This window comes from Lepidochelys kempii, chromosome 16, assembly GCF_965140285.1.
Source record: "Lepidochelys kempii isolate rLepKem1 chromosome 16, rLepKem1.hap1, whole genome shotgun sequence".
NCBI classification, from domain to species: domain Eukaryota; kingdom Metazoa; phylum Chordata; order Testudines; family Cheloniidae; genus Lepidochelys; species Lepidochelys kempii.
Genome location: NC_136395.1, coordinates 18083534 through 18099153, shown reverse-complemented (window position 1 = coordinate 18099153; position 15620 = coordinate 18083534). Strand labels below are relative to the sequence as shown.

At 48.1% G+C, this 15620-nt stretch overlaps 1 protein-coding gene across 4 annotated transcripts in view; it reads right to left on the bottom strand.

Moving 5' to 3' along the window:
* Window positions 1-6380: 6380 nt before the first annotated feature.
* ABL1 (ABL proto-oncogene 1, non-receptor tyrosine kinase) overlaps window positions 6381-15620 on the bottom strand; it is a 120022-nt gene continuing 110782 nt past the window's right edge. For all 4 annotated transcript variants that reach the window (XM_073314945.2, XM_073314948.2, XM_073314947.2 and 1 more), the window contains 4 exons: window positions 13958-14110; window positions 13236-13325; window positions 12721-12885; window positions 6381-10138 (listed from right to left, as the gene is read on the bottom strand). In XM_073314945.2, the coding sequence (XP_073171046.1) occupies window positions 8442-10138; window positions 12721-12885; window positions 13236-13325; window positions 13958-14110 (2105 nt within the window). In that variant the 3' untranslated portion in view covers window positions 6381-8441. The remainder of the gene's footprint in view (window positions 10139-12720; window positions 12886-13235; window positions 13326-13957; window positions 14111-15620) is intronic.

Sequence of the window (15620 nt, the reverse complement as noted above, 5' to 3'; positions counted from 1 at the left end):
CCATCTCCAGCCAAAGAAGTGCTTCGGGTCCCATCCTCTTCTACCCTGCCCGCTAGTTTCCCTTGGAGAAGAGGGTTCGGGGAGGTTGCTATTTTTGGGTACCACACTCTCTCCATCACTTTCAACTCTGTTTCAGATATCACATCCCCACCTCATTGTCCATGTCCCTGCTAGGCCAAACCCCCGATCGAGGACTCGGGGGGCAGGGGAGAAAAGGAGGGTGGGTGTTAAAACCCCGGCACCTTGTGCTGCCTTTGCTGGAGCTCACTGTAAGTGACCGTGGGCCGAGCAGTGGTCATGCTGCCCCTGATTGTTCTGAGCAGTCGCCCGCTCCACTGTCAGGACATTGAGCGGGGTGCGCTGCTATGAATAAGAATCAGCAGACCCAGCGCTGCCGTGCTGGTAAGTTAAAGTAGAGAGACTGAATGATTATAGGGGGATAATCAAAGTGTTGACAGGCTCCATAGGGACTGCCTGGAGCTGACATCTGGAATACGGCTGTGAATGAGGAATAGGTCCCACTGGGCACGGTGTACAGTTCTAAAAGCTCCTGCTCTCTCTCATTAACACAAACTCCCTCCGGCAGCAAATGCTGTTCAGTGTCACGATGCCATTTACAACAGGATTGCTCCTGCGTGCAAACCAGGACCAGGCAAAATGGCCCAATAAACTGTCACCCTTCAAAATCCCACAGAGCGAGTATGCCAGTCCAGCCATCGGATAGGGGCCAGGCTAGATCCTGAAGCATTGCTGTCTCCCAGATCCGACGCGGACAGCTTTTGTTAACCGCTGTCATACTGACGCGGGACCGGCTGACCGACAATAGCGTTGCAGAGCAAGCCCAGATCTTTGCCTTGCTGCTGAATTGTGCCCGCTTTAGCCACTTGGGCCTTGCCTCCATGCCCATGTTGGTAAACAGTCCCAGTGCTGGCGAAGTGCGGGGAGTGCCAAGTGCAGCTTGGTTGCTGACATTTTAAGCACAGCGTCATCTACCCCCAGGACACTGTGGTGGAGACGCCAGTGGCTGGTGCCCACTAACACTGCTGCCAACTCTACCACTAGTGAAGCTTCACCACTGGGAGGGCTTAGCAGAAAAAATACAGAGCCAGCAAGGCCCTGCAGACTGAGCCTGATTCTCAGCGCTGGCCTCTCTTTTTTGCAGATGCTGTTTTGTAACTAACTGCATCCTACTGGGCATGCTTTTCCGTGCCCTCCATCAATGGCAGGCACAAATATGAATAATTAGAGGTCTGATTACCTGGAGGTGATAAGGGGCTAATGGCTACTAATATTTCACCGCGGGCACACAGAGTAGTGGCAATTATTTGCAGGTGCTGAACTGCACTCTAGAAAGCAGAGAGCACGTCAAGACTTGGCTGAAAAGCCAGGCTCCAAAAGGGGCACTGTAATGCACATTGTGCAGGCAGCCCTCTCAAAACCAGCGCCTCCCTCAGAGGCCAGCACAAATTACCCTCTTAGTTGACTCGAACTATACTCGAAATGGTGTGCGAATGCTTCCAGTGGGTTACCCGACACCTGGGTATGGTGCAGATTTCTCTGGATAGAGAAGTGGACCCGATTCTGGTTTCAGTTACACTGATGTAAAACTGGATTTGCAAGGGAGCTATTCTGTATTTACAGTGATGTGAGAGCAGAATCCCCCCCGCCCGGTACAAGAAGCACATTACCCACACCCAGGTCACCCGAAGGATTAACTTGACTGGCTGTCTAGAAGGCGGCTGCTATTTGAAGGGGAGAGGCGAGGCAGGGCATTTTTCCTTCCCTCACCTTCCAGCGCTGTAACTGAGAGCCCACTGCAAGCAGCATTCAAAATATAAAGGGGCCCAAGCAGAACTCAGCGTGTCCAAGCCAAAACGGACTCAACCGGGGGAAAGGAGTCAGATACGTTTCAAAATGCACTTTTGGTCCTTCTCTAATCCCAGCCCACGAAAGGCCCCGAGTTCAGAGAACACACGTGCACCAGTCTGATTGAACAGCAGAGCTGGGGAGCGGTTATTGATGTTACTATGGCAACCCCTCTCTCTTTTTCCCTTTGTGAATGTTCAAATCCTCAGTAAATATCCACTCGTCAATTTTACGCAGAGCTGCCAGGAGGACAGCTGCGTTTTTACACACAGCTCAGCGAGAGTCGGGAGCATTAAATATTTCACCCCGAGAACCTTGCGTTTTGTTAGGGAAAACCCATTGCTCTGCAGCGGTGACACTGGGCAGGGAAGAGCAGCTTTGCCCACTTTGGGAGAGGAAGTGAAGTCTAGTGATTAGAGCAGGGGGCTGGGAAGCCAGGACTCTGGGGGTTCTATTCCCAGCTCTGGGAGGGACACAGGGTCTAGTGGCTTGAACAGGGGACTGTATGCAAATGTTTGTACAAGATTATTATAAAGGGACAAAACTATCTGCCATTAGGGCAACTTCTTACAAGCTAGAGACTTTCATTTTGCTTCCCTGGTGACTGGAGCAGACCTAGGTGTGTCCGAGCTTGGTTTCAGACAGCTTTATCCTGCGGGGGCAACAGCTGCATTGTCATCTTCAGCAGGAAGGAAAGAGCCACCTGCAGGTCTGTGATGTGCCACAGGCTGGCCAGGATCTGCTGGGTAAGCAGTGCTTCCTTGGAAGGGAGATAGGCAAGTCTTTCGCTGGCTTGGGTTCCAAGGGATGCTCTGAGCAGGTCATTCTTGCTTCAGGTTAGTTTTCACTAGATACTGAGGGAGGGGCCAGCTGGGGGGGGGGAGTGGGTGGTCAGGGGGGGGGCAGTGGAATGGAGAATAACTCCTTGAAGCACAGTTTTGTATTTGCTCGAAACATTTTATTCCTCTCCCCGCGACCAATCCCCAGGACGGTGGAAGGGCCCAGCTCCACTGCCCCTCATCCTGAAAGGCCACTCCACTTTGGGCTTCAGGTTCTCTTCCCAGTCCTGCTCACTCTGGGGACACCAGCTCCCCCACTTCCTTATGGCCGCTCCTTACCTCTGATGGGAGCGGAGGGCTTTGCTCCCAGTATAGGCCACCAGATGGCGCGAGAGCTCAGGGGCACACAGCTGGCGTTCTGCCCTCGCAGCTCAGAGTCCGGCCAGCTCTCAGGGTGTTGGGTGATGTGTTGTTCAGAAGCACCAAGTGCCTCTGACGATTAGGCCAAGGCCCGTGTGCCTTTGGTGGTAGCGAGAGCACCAATGCCAAGCCCCAGCACCACGGAAGGGACCGTTTCTTTAAAGAATTCCCTTGCCATTTAAAAACTATCGACAATGCAAGGGGGAGGCTAGTTTTCAGCTTTACCGGAGACTTTTCAAGTGTCAGGAGCTTGCTCTGAGTGGGGACTGGCCAACCTCATGCCGCGGGAAGACTTTTCAAGGGGAAGAGTGCAGCCCGGCAGAGCTCTGCTGTGAATCCCAGCTTTCCGTCAGGGCCAGGGCACCCTGGCTGTCCAGTCTCCAAACTAACCTTGCCCAGGGCCTTTCAAATTCATCTCAGACCGTGCTCCCCTTCTTGATCGTTCGCTTTCCTGGTGGCCAGCCTCTCTTCTGCAAATAGCCAGACATCAGACCTTGTCAACACTGGTTTACACACACTGCTTACTCACGGACTTCCTGCACCAAGTCCCTTTTCCACTGCTGAGAGACCCAGTGACAGCCCTTCTCCCCCACCTCCCCTGCAGGGTTTGTTCTTGCCGGGTAAGCTGGAGCTAACCATCCATGTTTTAACTTTATCTTGAGCGGAGCTGCAGCCTTGCAAAGTCCAAGGTGGTGGCAGAGTTTGGGATCCCAGATGGGTCCATCCGCACAGGAAGCCCCAACAGCGTTTCAGTCATGTTGTGGGGGGAAGGGCAGAGCTACCGTGTTATAACAATCTCCCAGCGTTGTCTCTTTGCACTGAGAACTGTGTTATTAAAAGCTGTCCTGAGTGGTGCACTAGCTGGGGTGGCCAGCCTCTCAGATAAGCTTCCCCCGGGACTAGAACCCCTGCTGGAAAGGTAATAATAGACAGAGGCTCAGGAACACTTACTGATCAGCGGAGAATTCACGCCAAACAACAGGGGATACTGCCAGAGAAACATTGGCAGCACAAGTCCATAGCAAGATTTCCCTGTAGTTGGCAACATTTTCCCCCATTGGGAGAGGTGCTTGTCTAGCAGCATCTCTGCAGGATAGGAGGCTTCGTGTGGGTAGAGGGGACTCATTTATTTTTTGTCAATGAACATTGACCATATTTTGAATCTTGTGACAAGTCATTTCCTCAGCAAAGCTGCCGCTAAAAGGGCACGCACGATGCATTTGAGGAAAACCTGACAGGGAGCATTACCATTTCAAACGAAACAAAAGTATTTTCTCCCCTGAGCACTCACTCACTTTCAGGTTCAATAACCCAGAAAATTGGAGCAACCAACCTGTTAAATGCATCAATCTGTTAAATCAATTCCCATGGTATCTGGCTACGTTTAGGGCTTGTCTACACTTAAAATGCTAGCGCAGCACAGCGGTGCAGCTGTAGCACTTCAGTGTAGACACTCCCTACGCCGACAGGAGGGATTTTCCCATCAGCGTAGGTAAACCACCTCCCCAAGAGGCAGTAACTCGGCCAACAGGAGGATTCTTCCCTTGACCTAGACAGTGCTCAGGGGTGTGGATTTTTCACACCCGAGTGATGCAGTTATACTGACCCAATTTTCTAGTGCAGACCAGGCCTGAGTGTTTTACCTCCTTTCCCCCCCTTCTAATCCTGTATTTCCTGATGCTTTCCCCACCAGTCAACTGACCTCCCCTCTCCCAAAGATTATGGTCCACATTAGGAGAGAGAAGGATTTTCAGGAATGATTTCATTTGGCATGTAGCCCCACCACCTCTTTCTTGCTCTACAATCCTTCCTACCCCAATCCAAAGCCAGCGCAGCATCTACCCGCAGCGGGCAGCTATTAACTGTATCCATGTCGTTCTGTTGAGATGTAAATCTAAAACATTCTAGGTGTGGATCTCTCCAAGGGCCATTGTCATAAAATAATTGTGAACTTCCTGTACTTTCGTGAGCATTTTTTGTTGGATGAAACCAGTCTAGTAAAGAATTAATCCAGGACTTGCTAAGAGTGGCACCAATTTTGCCACTAATAAAATTTATACTTACCTATTGCACATCCCTGCTTTTATTTTTTTTTAAACAACCTTCTGCTAATTTAGTAATGGTTCAATCTCACCTGCATATCAGCAACTGCAACTGGACAAATGTTCTGATGAACTCCTATGCCCCATATAAAGGTTTCCGCTCCCTTTATCATGCATGCTAAATCTTTCAGGAGGTCAGGATTCTGGTCCCTTACTGAGCTCTGTTACTGACCTGTTACATGAGTTTGGGCAAGTCACTTCACCTCTCTTTGCCTTCTCACCCTTGACCTGGTCTGCCTCGAGTATAAGCTAGCTGGGGCAGGGACTATCTCTGTGTCTGCATGTCGCCTAGTACAATGGATATAAGGATATGACAAATCTGAGATTTGCTGACTGGTCAAGAAGGAATCCTCTGGACTGTTCCATCAGCAGTGGTTAAGCTCAGGGGGCAGCACACAATGGTCAACAGAGGTCTTAGCTCATCCATCACTCCACAACCAAAGCCTTTTAGGAGCTTGGGAATTTCTGCCAATTTCACGCTAAGAATCCAAGAGCCAGGAGGGAGAATCCTGGCAGCAGCTCTCTCTGGAGCAGTACCCTTCCCAATTTTCAGAGAGAAACTGTGGCACAGACAAGGTGTCAGTGAGTCTGTGTTAAAACTGGGATTAGGAGGCAGAAGATCCTGGTTTCCAATTTTGGGGTTAGGCCACAAAGCCCTGCCTGCCTCACAGCAAGCACATACCTTGGAACCAACTATGGATTAGCTAGACATTGTTTTAGAAGAATGGAGAGGGACGCCCCTCCACATCAAAGGGGAAGAGAGAATAGAGACTAGATCTTGAATGCAAAACACATGGCGGAAGAAGAAAAGTCTAGGCTCAAGTCCTGCTCTCACTGAAGTCAGTGGCAAAACCCTGACTTCAAAAAGGGACCACATTCAGATCTTTATTCTGTAAATTTTTTTCCCCCCGTATGATTTTCAGAGCTAGTTCTAAAGACTCTGGTAACTCGCTGCCCGCTGGTTCTGATCAGCATGGTGAGCAGAAAGGCCTTTGTGAAATATTTCATCCAGAAAGGGGGTCTCATTTCAGCAGCAGAATTGTGGACGCTTGCACCAGACAGAGGTCATCTAAGCTGAAGCAGCCTTGCCAGTAGACCAATGAACTCCTGGTTTTCTTTGACACAGTTTATTTTTAAATATACTATGCAAGAGAGCGCAGAATAAAAAATAACACCCCCCCCCAAAAAAAACAAAAAAAAACGGAGAGCCATGTACAGAAACAATCTGTATTGGACCAAAATAAAGGGGAAACGGCCCCTTTGGTATTACAGAAACAAAGGACAGAGCTATTTACACATTGTAAAAAAGACAAGTCTACAGAAGTGTGTAATACTGAGATACAAATGTATAATATAGTGGCACAATATGTTATCGACAAAGTTAAAACAGTACCTCAGAAAAGAGATAGTCCAAGGGGTGTTTTTTTGGTGGGGTGTTTTTGTTTGTTTTGCTTGTGGGTTTTTTGTTGCATGTATGTTTGTATTTTGTAAAGGCAGCCTGTGGTGTTTTGTTTTTTATTTGACTGTCACGTGTTACACCAAGGTGATCTGTGAGGGCGAGAATGGTGTGAGCATAGAAAAGATCAGAAACCACCTACAAAACAAACAGTTCATAAGAGGAAAAATAAAATATCATCGAAAGCAATTAGTGTTTAAGATACACATGGTGGGGTTTCACAGGAGATACTGGGGAATGAAGTGGGGAGATTGCTTTCTTCTCTTGTCCCAAGTGAAAGGAGTTAAATTGCACTGTTAATTGTTTTAAAGTCTTGTCCTTTCAAAAACACAGGGAGTCACAGTTAGTCCCCAAACCCGCTGGATTAACTGGGAGGGTCAAAGTGAACTGGGAAAGGCTGCCAAGGAATCACAGGTTCAGAAGTTTGTGGCATCCTTCGACAGTCTCCTTGAGAGGTGCACCCCAGGCAAAAGGGGTCCGCAGGCTTCTCCGAGCCCTGCTTAATCCTGGACAGAACCACCCGATCATTAGGGTGATCAAGGTTTCCACTGGAATTAAATAAACTACTTCAAAACCCTATGTATAGATTTTAAACTCTTCAGTGGGATTTTGTACAGACACTGAAAGGAATGGCTCGCCACGAGCTGCTTTCCTCTTCCAACCAGGGCTCTTATGAGAGAGCAGCGTCCAGGTCTGATGTAGCCCTTATCTGAGCTCATTACTCCCATGTAGCTCACCTAATTTGACGTGGCTGGAAATCTAACTAGACAAAGAACAGCTCTGCTGATGCATCAGCTCATGCCCATTTGGGATGCACAAAATCAACTAAAACCACGGCTGGAGGCACAGTGGTATCTTTAAATTCATCCTAATCCACCTCCCCCTGTTGCCACCCTTCTCTCCCTCACCCAGCGACGCAGTCAGTTCATTGCTCTCACAAAGGATTTGCCACTCCCCCAAGCTTGAACCTGGCTAGTGTTTTGCATCTGCAAAGCATGGATGTGCTCTTCCTCAAAAACATCACTCCTTTATCGTTACCAAAAGAGATCCACAAACGGACTCCTGTACCACTTCAGTCAGAGGGACCATCCGTGCCATTCCAAACCCACAGTGATTCGTCAGGGGCTCTCGGACATGAGGAAACATGGATTCCTTGACCAGCAGCTAAGGGTCACCGACAGAACCACAGGGAGGATTTTCGTAAACGTATTTCGTAGCATTCTGTTTCATGACAAAGTTTCATTAATAACTCCCCCGTCACCTCCAAATCTGTGGTGTTAGTGTCATGGATGTGCCTGCGGGGAAGGGGACACTGTGACCCCAGGAAAGCAGGGTATATATTGCTATTCAAACACTCATCCTCGTGTACAACAGGGGCCGGGGGAGGGAATCAAATTGCAGTAGGAATTCCTCCAGGAGGAAGGCAGAATGTCAGCGTCCGTCAGTCCGGGTTCCATCTTAAAGCTCTGTCCAAAACAATAAAATATTATAAAAAGGCCTGGTGTGACCTCAGCATTTAGACTTGTAATCCACAAGGCAAGAACTCCACAGACCAGAGGATTTTGCATATGAGAGAGACAGGGCACCTCGGTGAAAGGGAGGAAAGTGCATCTTGATGAACACCCTACTTTAGGCAGTAGGGCTGTGTTCCACAGTCTGGGCCTTTTGCACATCCCTGTACTGAAGGCCCCTGGGTCCTTTGTCAGTCTACCATTGCGCTTATGCTGTAGTTCTCTCTGCAGTTGGCTTTGGCCTGTAATTTAAAAAAAAAAAAAAAAAAAAAAAAAGAAATGAACGAAAAGTGTTACCTGGCTTCTGCTACCTCTGAACAATATCGCTGATTTCTTTCACCGAGCTGAGAAGTTTGCTAAAGTCCTGCGTGGCTGCAGGGCCGCTGCTAGCGGTGGCCGGACAGATCTGGAGCTCCCGAAGGTTATTCTCCAGCTTGTTGATGGCCTCACGGAAGGCAAATTTGTTCCTCATCTGCTGGATGGAGTCCACGTAGCTCACACAGAACGTGTAGAGGTTTTTGCCAGCCTCCAAGACGGCGCTGTGGCTCGCCATTTGTTCGGAGTTCTTGTTGATGGCCACGCGCAGGGCCTCAGTGCTTTCCAGTACCACTCCCTTGGTGATGGTGCCACTGGCTATCCTCTCTGGAGGCTGGCGGGTTTTGCGCAAGGAGACTCTGGTGGATATGAGAGGGATGAAGGCTGTTGACGACGGCTGGTCCCCGCTTGGGGCGGGTGGGGCAGATGAGGAACAGGGGGCTGGGGCCGCTGTGGTCAGCAGCGGCTTTGTGGAGGACTGTGGCTTTGGTACAGAGGGGAGTCCAGGCTTTTTTACACCCTCCCCTACCTGGTTTGGCTTGGCAGCGTCACTGCTTGCAGTGTCTGCAACCTGAGCCACCTGTTTAGATTTAGTACCACACCCTGCATCTGCTGCTTCGTGGCTGGGGCTGTGGGATGATTTTCCAGGCTTCCCGATGGAAGCTGAGGAGAGTGGAGGCGGAGGGGCCGGTTTAAGCTTTGATAACTTCATCTTGTCCTTTCCTGATGACTCGGAAGTCTGTTTGAGCCTCCTCATCCTTGGCTCCTCTATAGAAGCCTTGCTGGCCACCACAACCCCAGCAGAGTTGGGTTTGACAGTAGGACCTTGGTCTGTCATCCCAGTGGTCCCTAAGGCACTGGATTTGATGCCATCATCCTTGTGGGACAGGCTGGAGGAAGGAGCGATTATAGGTTGCCTGCGTACAAGTTTTGGTGTCAGAGAGGGTGGGCTGGAGCCAGGGCTGGACTCCGTGTCTTTGAACACATCGTCAGTTGTCTCTTCATTTTTCTTCAGCAGCCGGGGAGGGGGCGTCACCATCCCTCTGACAGCAAGATCCGTCTTGTTCTCATTTGCCCGCTTCCGAGGCAGGGCTGGCTTTTCGCTCTTGTGCCCGCCGAAGGTGGAGGAATCAAACTGCCGCACTGTGGACTGCAAATCCCTGGGCAGCGTCACGGATCTCCACTCCGTGTCCCTGGCTCCATGGGGCACGCACGATGCTGAGCAGGACCTCAGGAAGCGCTTGCTGGCATTAGAACTACACTCTTCTTCACCAGTTGCCAGCCGGCTGCTCGTCATGGAGCTGTTTTTTTTCCATAGGTGTGGGGATAAAAAGCCAGAGTTCCCAGTGACAGCTCCGTTAGTGACTCCAGCCCCATTGCTCGGGCCCTGGCACTTTGAGGCATCGATGGCATCTGCAGGGGGCACGATGAAGGCTCCATTGCTGGCATCCCTGCTTTCATCCTCACCTCCACCCTTGCGGTCCGAGTGGCCGTCCATCTCCCGGAAGGAGCTGCTGCGTTTCGGAGGGGCAGGGGCAGTCTTCTTCTTCTTCTTGATAAGGGCACTGAAGAGGTTGGTCTTTTTGTCTTTTGGAAGCAACCGCTCATCTTCATTTAAACTGCTCTCCAGGGGAGCTCTTTCCTTCCGCGGGAGCAAGGGAGAAACAGCAGGTTCGTGCTCCAGAGGGTCTGCAAGGAACAAAAGATTCTACTGAGCTTTGCTTAAAGAAATACAAGTTTGCTTTCCTTTGGGATCACATTGCAGCACCTCCTAACAGGTGCAGGCTCTGTAAACAGAGGGCCAAGTTCAGACCTGGTGCAAGCAGGCACTGCTCCACTGAAGCCAAGGTTGGATTTGGTCCAGAATCTTTGGACACGAATTCTTGGGGGTGGGGAGTGTTTATAGGATGCCCTGCCAGAATACCTCACCCTTTGTTTTCTCAAGCAGGCCTCTGACTAAGTCAGTCAGACAGGAATTTACATTTAAAATTCAGACACACTCAAATTAACCCTCGTTATCCCAGAGTTCCTGACATCACATCTGGAGTTTTCTCTAGCCTTGTTGAGGGTAAGCGAACAATAAGGTCAACTTTTTTTTTTTTTTGGTCCCTTTGTTGTTTTCTCCCATGTGACTGAAGGTTCATTTTTTAAAGGCTTGTCTGTATCCACACACTCATCTCCCTGTTTGGTTACTCTAAGGTGTCCATAATCCCCAGCTGATATGATCCTCTGGTGAAGTGTATGGTACAAGCAGAAATCAAGGTTATTCTAGCAGCTGAATACACCTAACCATGTCGTTGTGAAGACAGGCAGCCTTGCACAACGGAGGAATCCAGAGATAACAGCCTGCTGCAGTGGAACTGCTCTGGAAGGAGAGCGGGGTGACCCTTTTTCCACTTACATGAGAAATACTTCAAAAATGAATAGTGGTTTATAATACTTTTGTCAGGAGTCCTGAAGGTCCCAATATTTGAACAACAGGGTCTCTCGTTCACAGGTCAGGCATTAGAATAGTGCTCAGACAGCCTAATTCAGAAGAGATGCCTTCAGGGTATTGTATACATTTACAGCTTGAGTAGGCAGCAAGAGGGGGAGATGGAGCAGGGTTAAATAGGGAAAAGAGGATGCTACATAGTCATATTCTGGAAAATATTCTGGGGTTTGGATCCTGGTTGAGAGGAATTCTTAAAAAAAAGGAAATTTCAGGATTGCAAAGTCACACTTTTTTTGACATGTGTATTTAAACCAGTCACATGCACCTGAACACATCTGGAGGAGCATAAGCAAAAAGAGCTTTTAAAAAAATTTGGAAGGGGACACCCATTTCTGAGAGCAGATATGGGTATGTGAACTCCTCTGCTCATTTAGGAACCAACATGAAAAATGTTTCTTCTCAACACTGATTTTTCAAGAAAACAATGACTCAGGTCCCTAACTAACATCCCTTCCCAGGGACCAACAACTCAGTGATCAGGACTTAAACTCAAATTTCTCACTGAGTGCTTGCTACTGATGGGAAGTGATGCTCACAGGTCTTGGATATTTGTAAGCAACTGGAAATGGGAAGGGACAAAGGACATTCTATAGGTACCTATTGTGAAGTTGACACAGTAAACACAGCTTCCAGGCTCAGATATGGCACCAAGACACACCTTCTCCAGAAGAACCATCAAGTGTCTGTATTATATAAAAAGTGACCCCAGAGAGGAGTTTCGGTGGTGACCTTCTCTCTCTCCTATGCATGTATGCCTACGCACACACACAGAGGTGTGTACACAGAGGTGTACTAAAGATCTCCAAGATCCCAAGTCCGCAGAACATACTGCTTACTCCCGATGGGACAGCTGAGCAGGCACATTTAACAGGAGTTGGCAAGAACCAAGAGATCAAATTTTTATTGGGTTTTTTATTTTTTAAACTTTGCATTTCAAAATGCTCTGGATACAAATTAACTGCCCATGCTCAATGTTTTGTCATTGTTTCAACTGCCTCAAAATGGAAACTACACGCTTTGAAAAACTGATTGAAAGGCTGTTTAATTTCATGGTAGATTTTGTAAATACCTCAGTGTCCCTTGCTGAAACTATATTTGATATCTGCCACAAGTAATACGCTTCAGTGTTTCAAAACAGACAAGTCTGGACCGTATATACCAGAGCCCTGATCCTGAGCAGTGATCCAGTCTCTTTAGACCACTCTGGTGATGTAAAGGGGCTGGCAGCCAGGGAGATTCCTCTCTGCTGGGAATTCCCCCAGCACTGGAGCAGCTTCAGGACAGTGCAGCGAGTCCTATCCTATCCCTTTGATAACTCCTGACACAGGGGTGAGGGAGACGCTGTGCTCAGAGTATTCTGTGCTATGGCACTGCTCCACTGGGCGCCATGGGCAGCAGCTGTAAGCTAAAACAGCCCTCAGGGCTGCTCTAACTTTCAGCAGGGGCTGCACCAGTCCCTGAACCAACTAGGAAATCAGGAGGTAGAGAGAGAACACAAAAAGGCGATATCCCCCCCTTCCTGGGCTGCATGGCTGCTGCAGCTCAGAATCTGCAAGTAATACTGATTGCTAGCAATCTACAAGAAGTGCTAGGAGCTACAGGAACAGAGTCCCAAACCCATCGCGAACCTAGGAAGAGAAGTGCCTAATGACAGGACACATCCAGAGAGCAGGTACCTATCATTAGGCACTTTTCCCATGTTCTCTCTGGGTCTGGGCCTCCATTTTATTTCAGTCTGTCTCACTGGAGGGGAATAATGGCTGTAGCTAGAACATACCACATTCCCCTTGTCCTTTAGGATGCGCCATCTCCATGTTCTCACTGGCATCTTTGCTTTCAGCAGCTCTCCTGGATGATCTCGTTTTGGTCGGTAGTTCTGGAGCCTGCAGGAAGTTACTCACTACGCTTCTCATGCCTTTTTTCCCCAACTCTTTCTCCACCTCTGGAAGGCAAAGAAAAGAATGATCACAAGGAAAGCGCGCAGGGGCGGGGGGGTAGAGATAAAAGGCAAAAATACTGAGCTATCTCTGGACAACAGGGGGGAAAGGACAAGCTGACAGCACCCAAGGGAAGGGGGTTCAGCCAGACAGAAGGCCTGTTGGTAACAAAAATAATACAAGCATCTGCCTGCTCCATCTTTTTTACACTGGGAAGTACAACTTACAAACAAAGCTTCACTGCAAAGCAACTTGGTGGGGATGTTCAGATAGAGCAATAAACTACGTTACAATGCACTTATGCCATCGCCCCCATTCCCAGAAACAGTGTGATGAATGGTGCAAGTGGACTTACCGTCTGATATGCTGGATTCTTGAAACATTGTTTCAAATGCTTGGTGGATTTCAGCAAACGAGGGCCTATCAGACGGGCTCCACTGCCAGCCTGAAAGAATACTTCTACTCAGGACTTCTAACAAGCCTTACAAATATTCATTAAGCCTCACACTACCCCTGTGAAACTAGTTTAATATCATCAGCCCCCTTTTACAGGCAGGGAAGCTGAGATTTAGATGTTAGCCACCTGATTTTAAGGACACCAGGCACCCTCAGCTCCCACTGACACCAGTGGGAGCTACGCCTACACAACACCTCCAAAAAAAATCAACCATAAACGACTAATGGCCAAGGGGACTAAGAAAAGTCGTTCCCAAGACAATTAACAAGGCTCTCTTCCCCATCCTAGACAAACGTGGACACCCAATTCTTTATTTAGATACCCAGGAAAGAGGAGACAAAGAAACTTGAGTTAAACAACACCTTCCCCAAGACCTGGACAATTCCCACTCCTAGTAGAGAAGAAATACCCCCAAGCCAAGTCTGCATGTCTTCGGAACATTTACATCTTCCTGGGACAGCAGAGTTTAAGACTGTAACCACGTGCTGCATCTTCAATGGGAAACTAACAAAGGCTCCTTGTGCCACAGTGTTTAACCAGACCCTTGTACAGTGCTACTACCTCTTTGCAGAGCTCCATCAGCTTTCACATTTGTCTCTATATGCTTTTAGAAGACTCACATGCTCTCATGAGCTCGTAGACTTTCTCAGGACAACCTTCAGGGCGCTCCATGCGGTAGTCTTTCTCCAACAGCTCGTACACCTGAGACAGGTCAATTCCAGGGTAAGGGGACATGCCGTATGTTGCGATTTCCCATAGCAGGACGCCAAAGGCTGCAATAGAGAAATCAAAAGGCCTGAGAGTTGTTTTTTAAAAAAAGAAAAGAAAAAAAACCCCAATAATCTTGCAAGTTTGCTGTAAGTGGATGCACAAAACAAAAATTCCCGGGCACTTAAACAAGCTCCCTGTTCTAGGTGGCTCAAATTCCATGCTCAGCAGCAGGTTAGAAACTAAAGTAATGTAATGAGCTTTTTCATCAACACAGACAAGTCTCCTGCAATACGACAAGATAGAATTAGACTAATTTTTAATGTATCAGCTGTCTCAAACCTGAATGTCTTGATACCCTTCAAGTCCTATTAAAGGCACAATTAAGAGATGCCATTGTGGATTAATTGAAACTGCTTCTCTGCTACACTGCAGTCTTGCTGTAAATCTGACTGCTCTTCTCATCTCTATTTTCCCTTTTTCTCTTTAGGATTCCCATGTCCAATTGATTCACTGTTTACGGGCTGCCCCCGTTCTAGGAGTATCAAGATATACAGAAAGGAAAGCTGCGGTCCCAACATTGTGATGGAATTCACAGCGATAGCTGCCAACTAGGCAAGAACTATGAGAGACAGTTTGGTTACAAGGAAAGTTTAACAGAATGCACCACAGCCAAATAAAAATAACTTCTATGATCGGGATGCCCTTTCTGTATTGAACTGTGGTGAGGATGTGAGAGAGCCCCATGGTTAGACAACTAAACTGGGATTCAGAGTACAAAGGACAGACCCCGCACCAGTTCAACAACCTGCACATAATTAGTTCGGTCATTGTATTCTGTTTTTAGCCTGAAGAGAAGGCAATTATAATCCTACGTAACTACAGAAATCACATCATATTACATGATAAACAACCAAGGGCAATTTAAACCAGCCACTTCCATGAGCATTTCTGTTTGAATTCTGTCCTCAGGCAGTGGAATGAAAGTTAGCAAAATCCTGCACCCACAGCAGTTGTAGTGAGTGACTGGGAGAGGGCTCACTTTATTTTGAGTCAGATCCCAACTGATCAGGACTTGGCCCAATATTAATTAAAAATAACCTTGCGTGTTTAGAATACCTTTTCTCCCAAAGCGCTTTATCATTTCAATGTACACAGGAGTCACCCCAACCACTGAAGTACAGCAGCATCCTTGATGGATCATGGCAGCTGTTCACAGCAACACCACACACAGGTTTAGGATAGCACAAAGAAAAATCAACACCTTATCCAATAATACAGTACCCAGAGCTTTGTCGCCATCACCAGAACATTCACAGCATCAACAATCCCTTTTCAACATCCTAAGAATAAAACCCCACTCCAAGCAGAACTTGCCATAAGATGAAAAGGGAGAACAGCCAGAAGTCCACTAGACACTTCACTACTGCCAAACTGATTTTATGTGGAAGGAACTTGGGGTCAAATCTTCAGAAAGTCTTACATGCCACTGAATCCTAAATGTCTATGGTCACTTATACAAATGGGTCTTGGATTCCTAGGTCACTTAGACACTTTTGAAAATTTGCCCCTCAG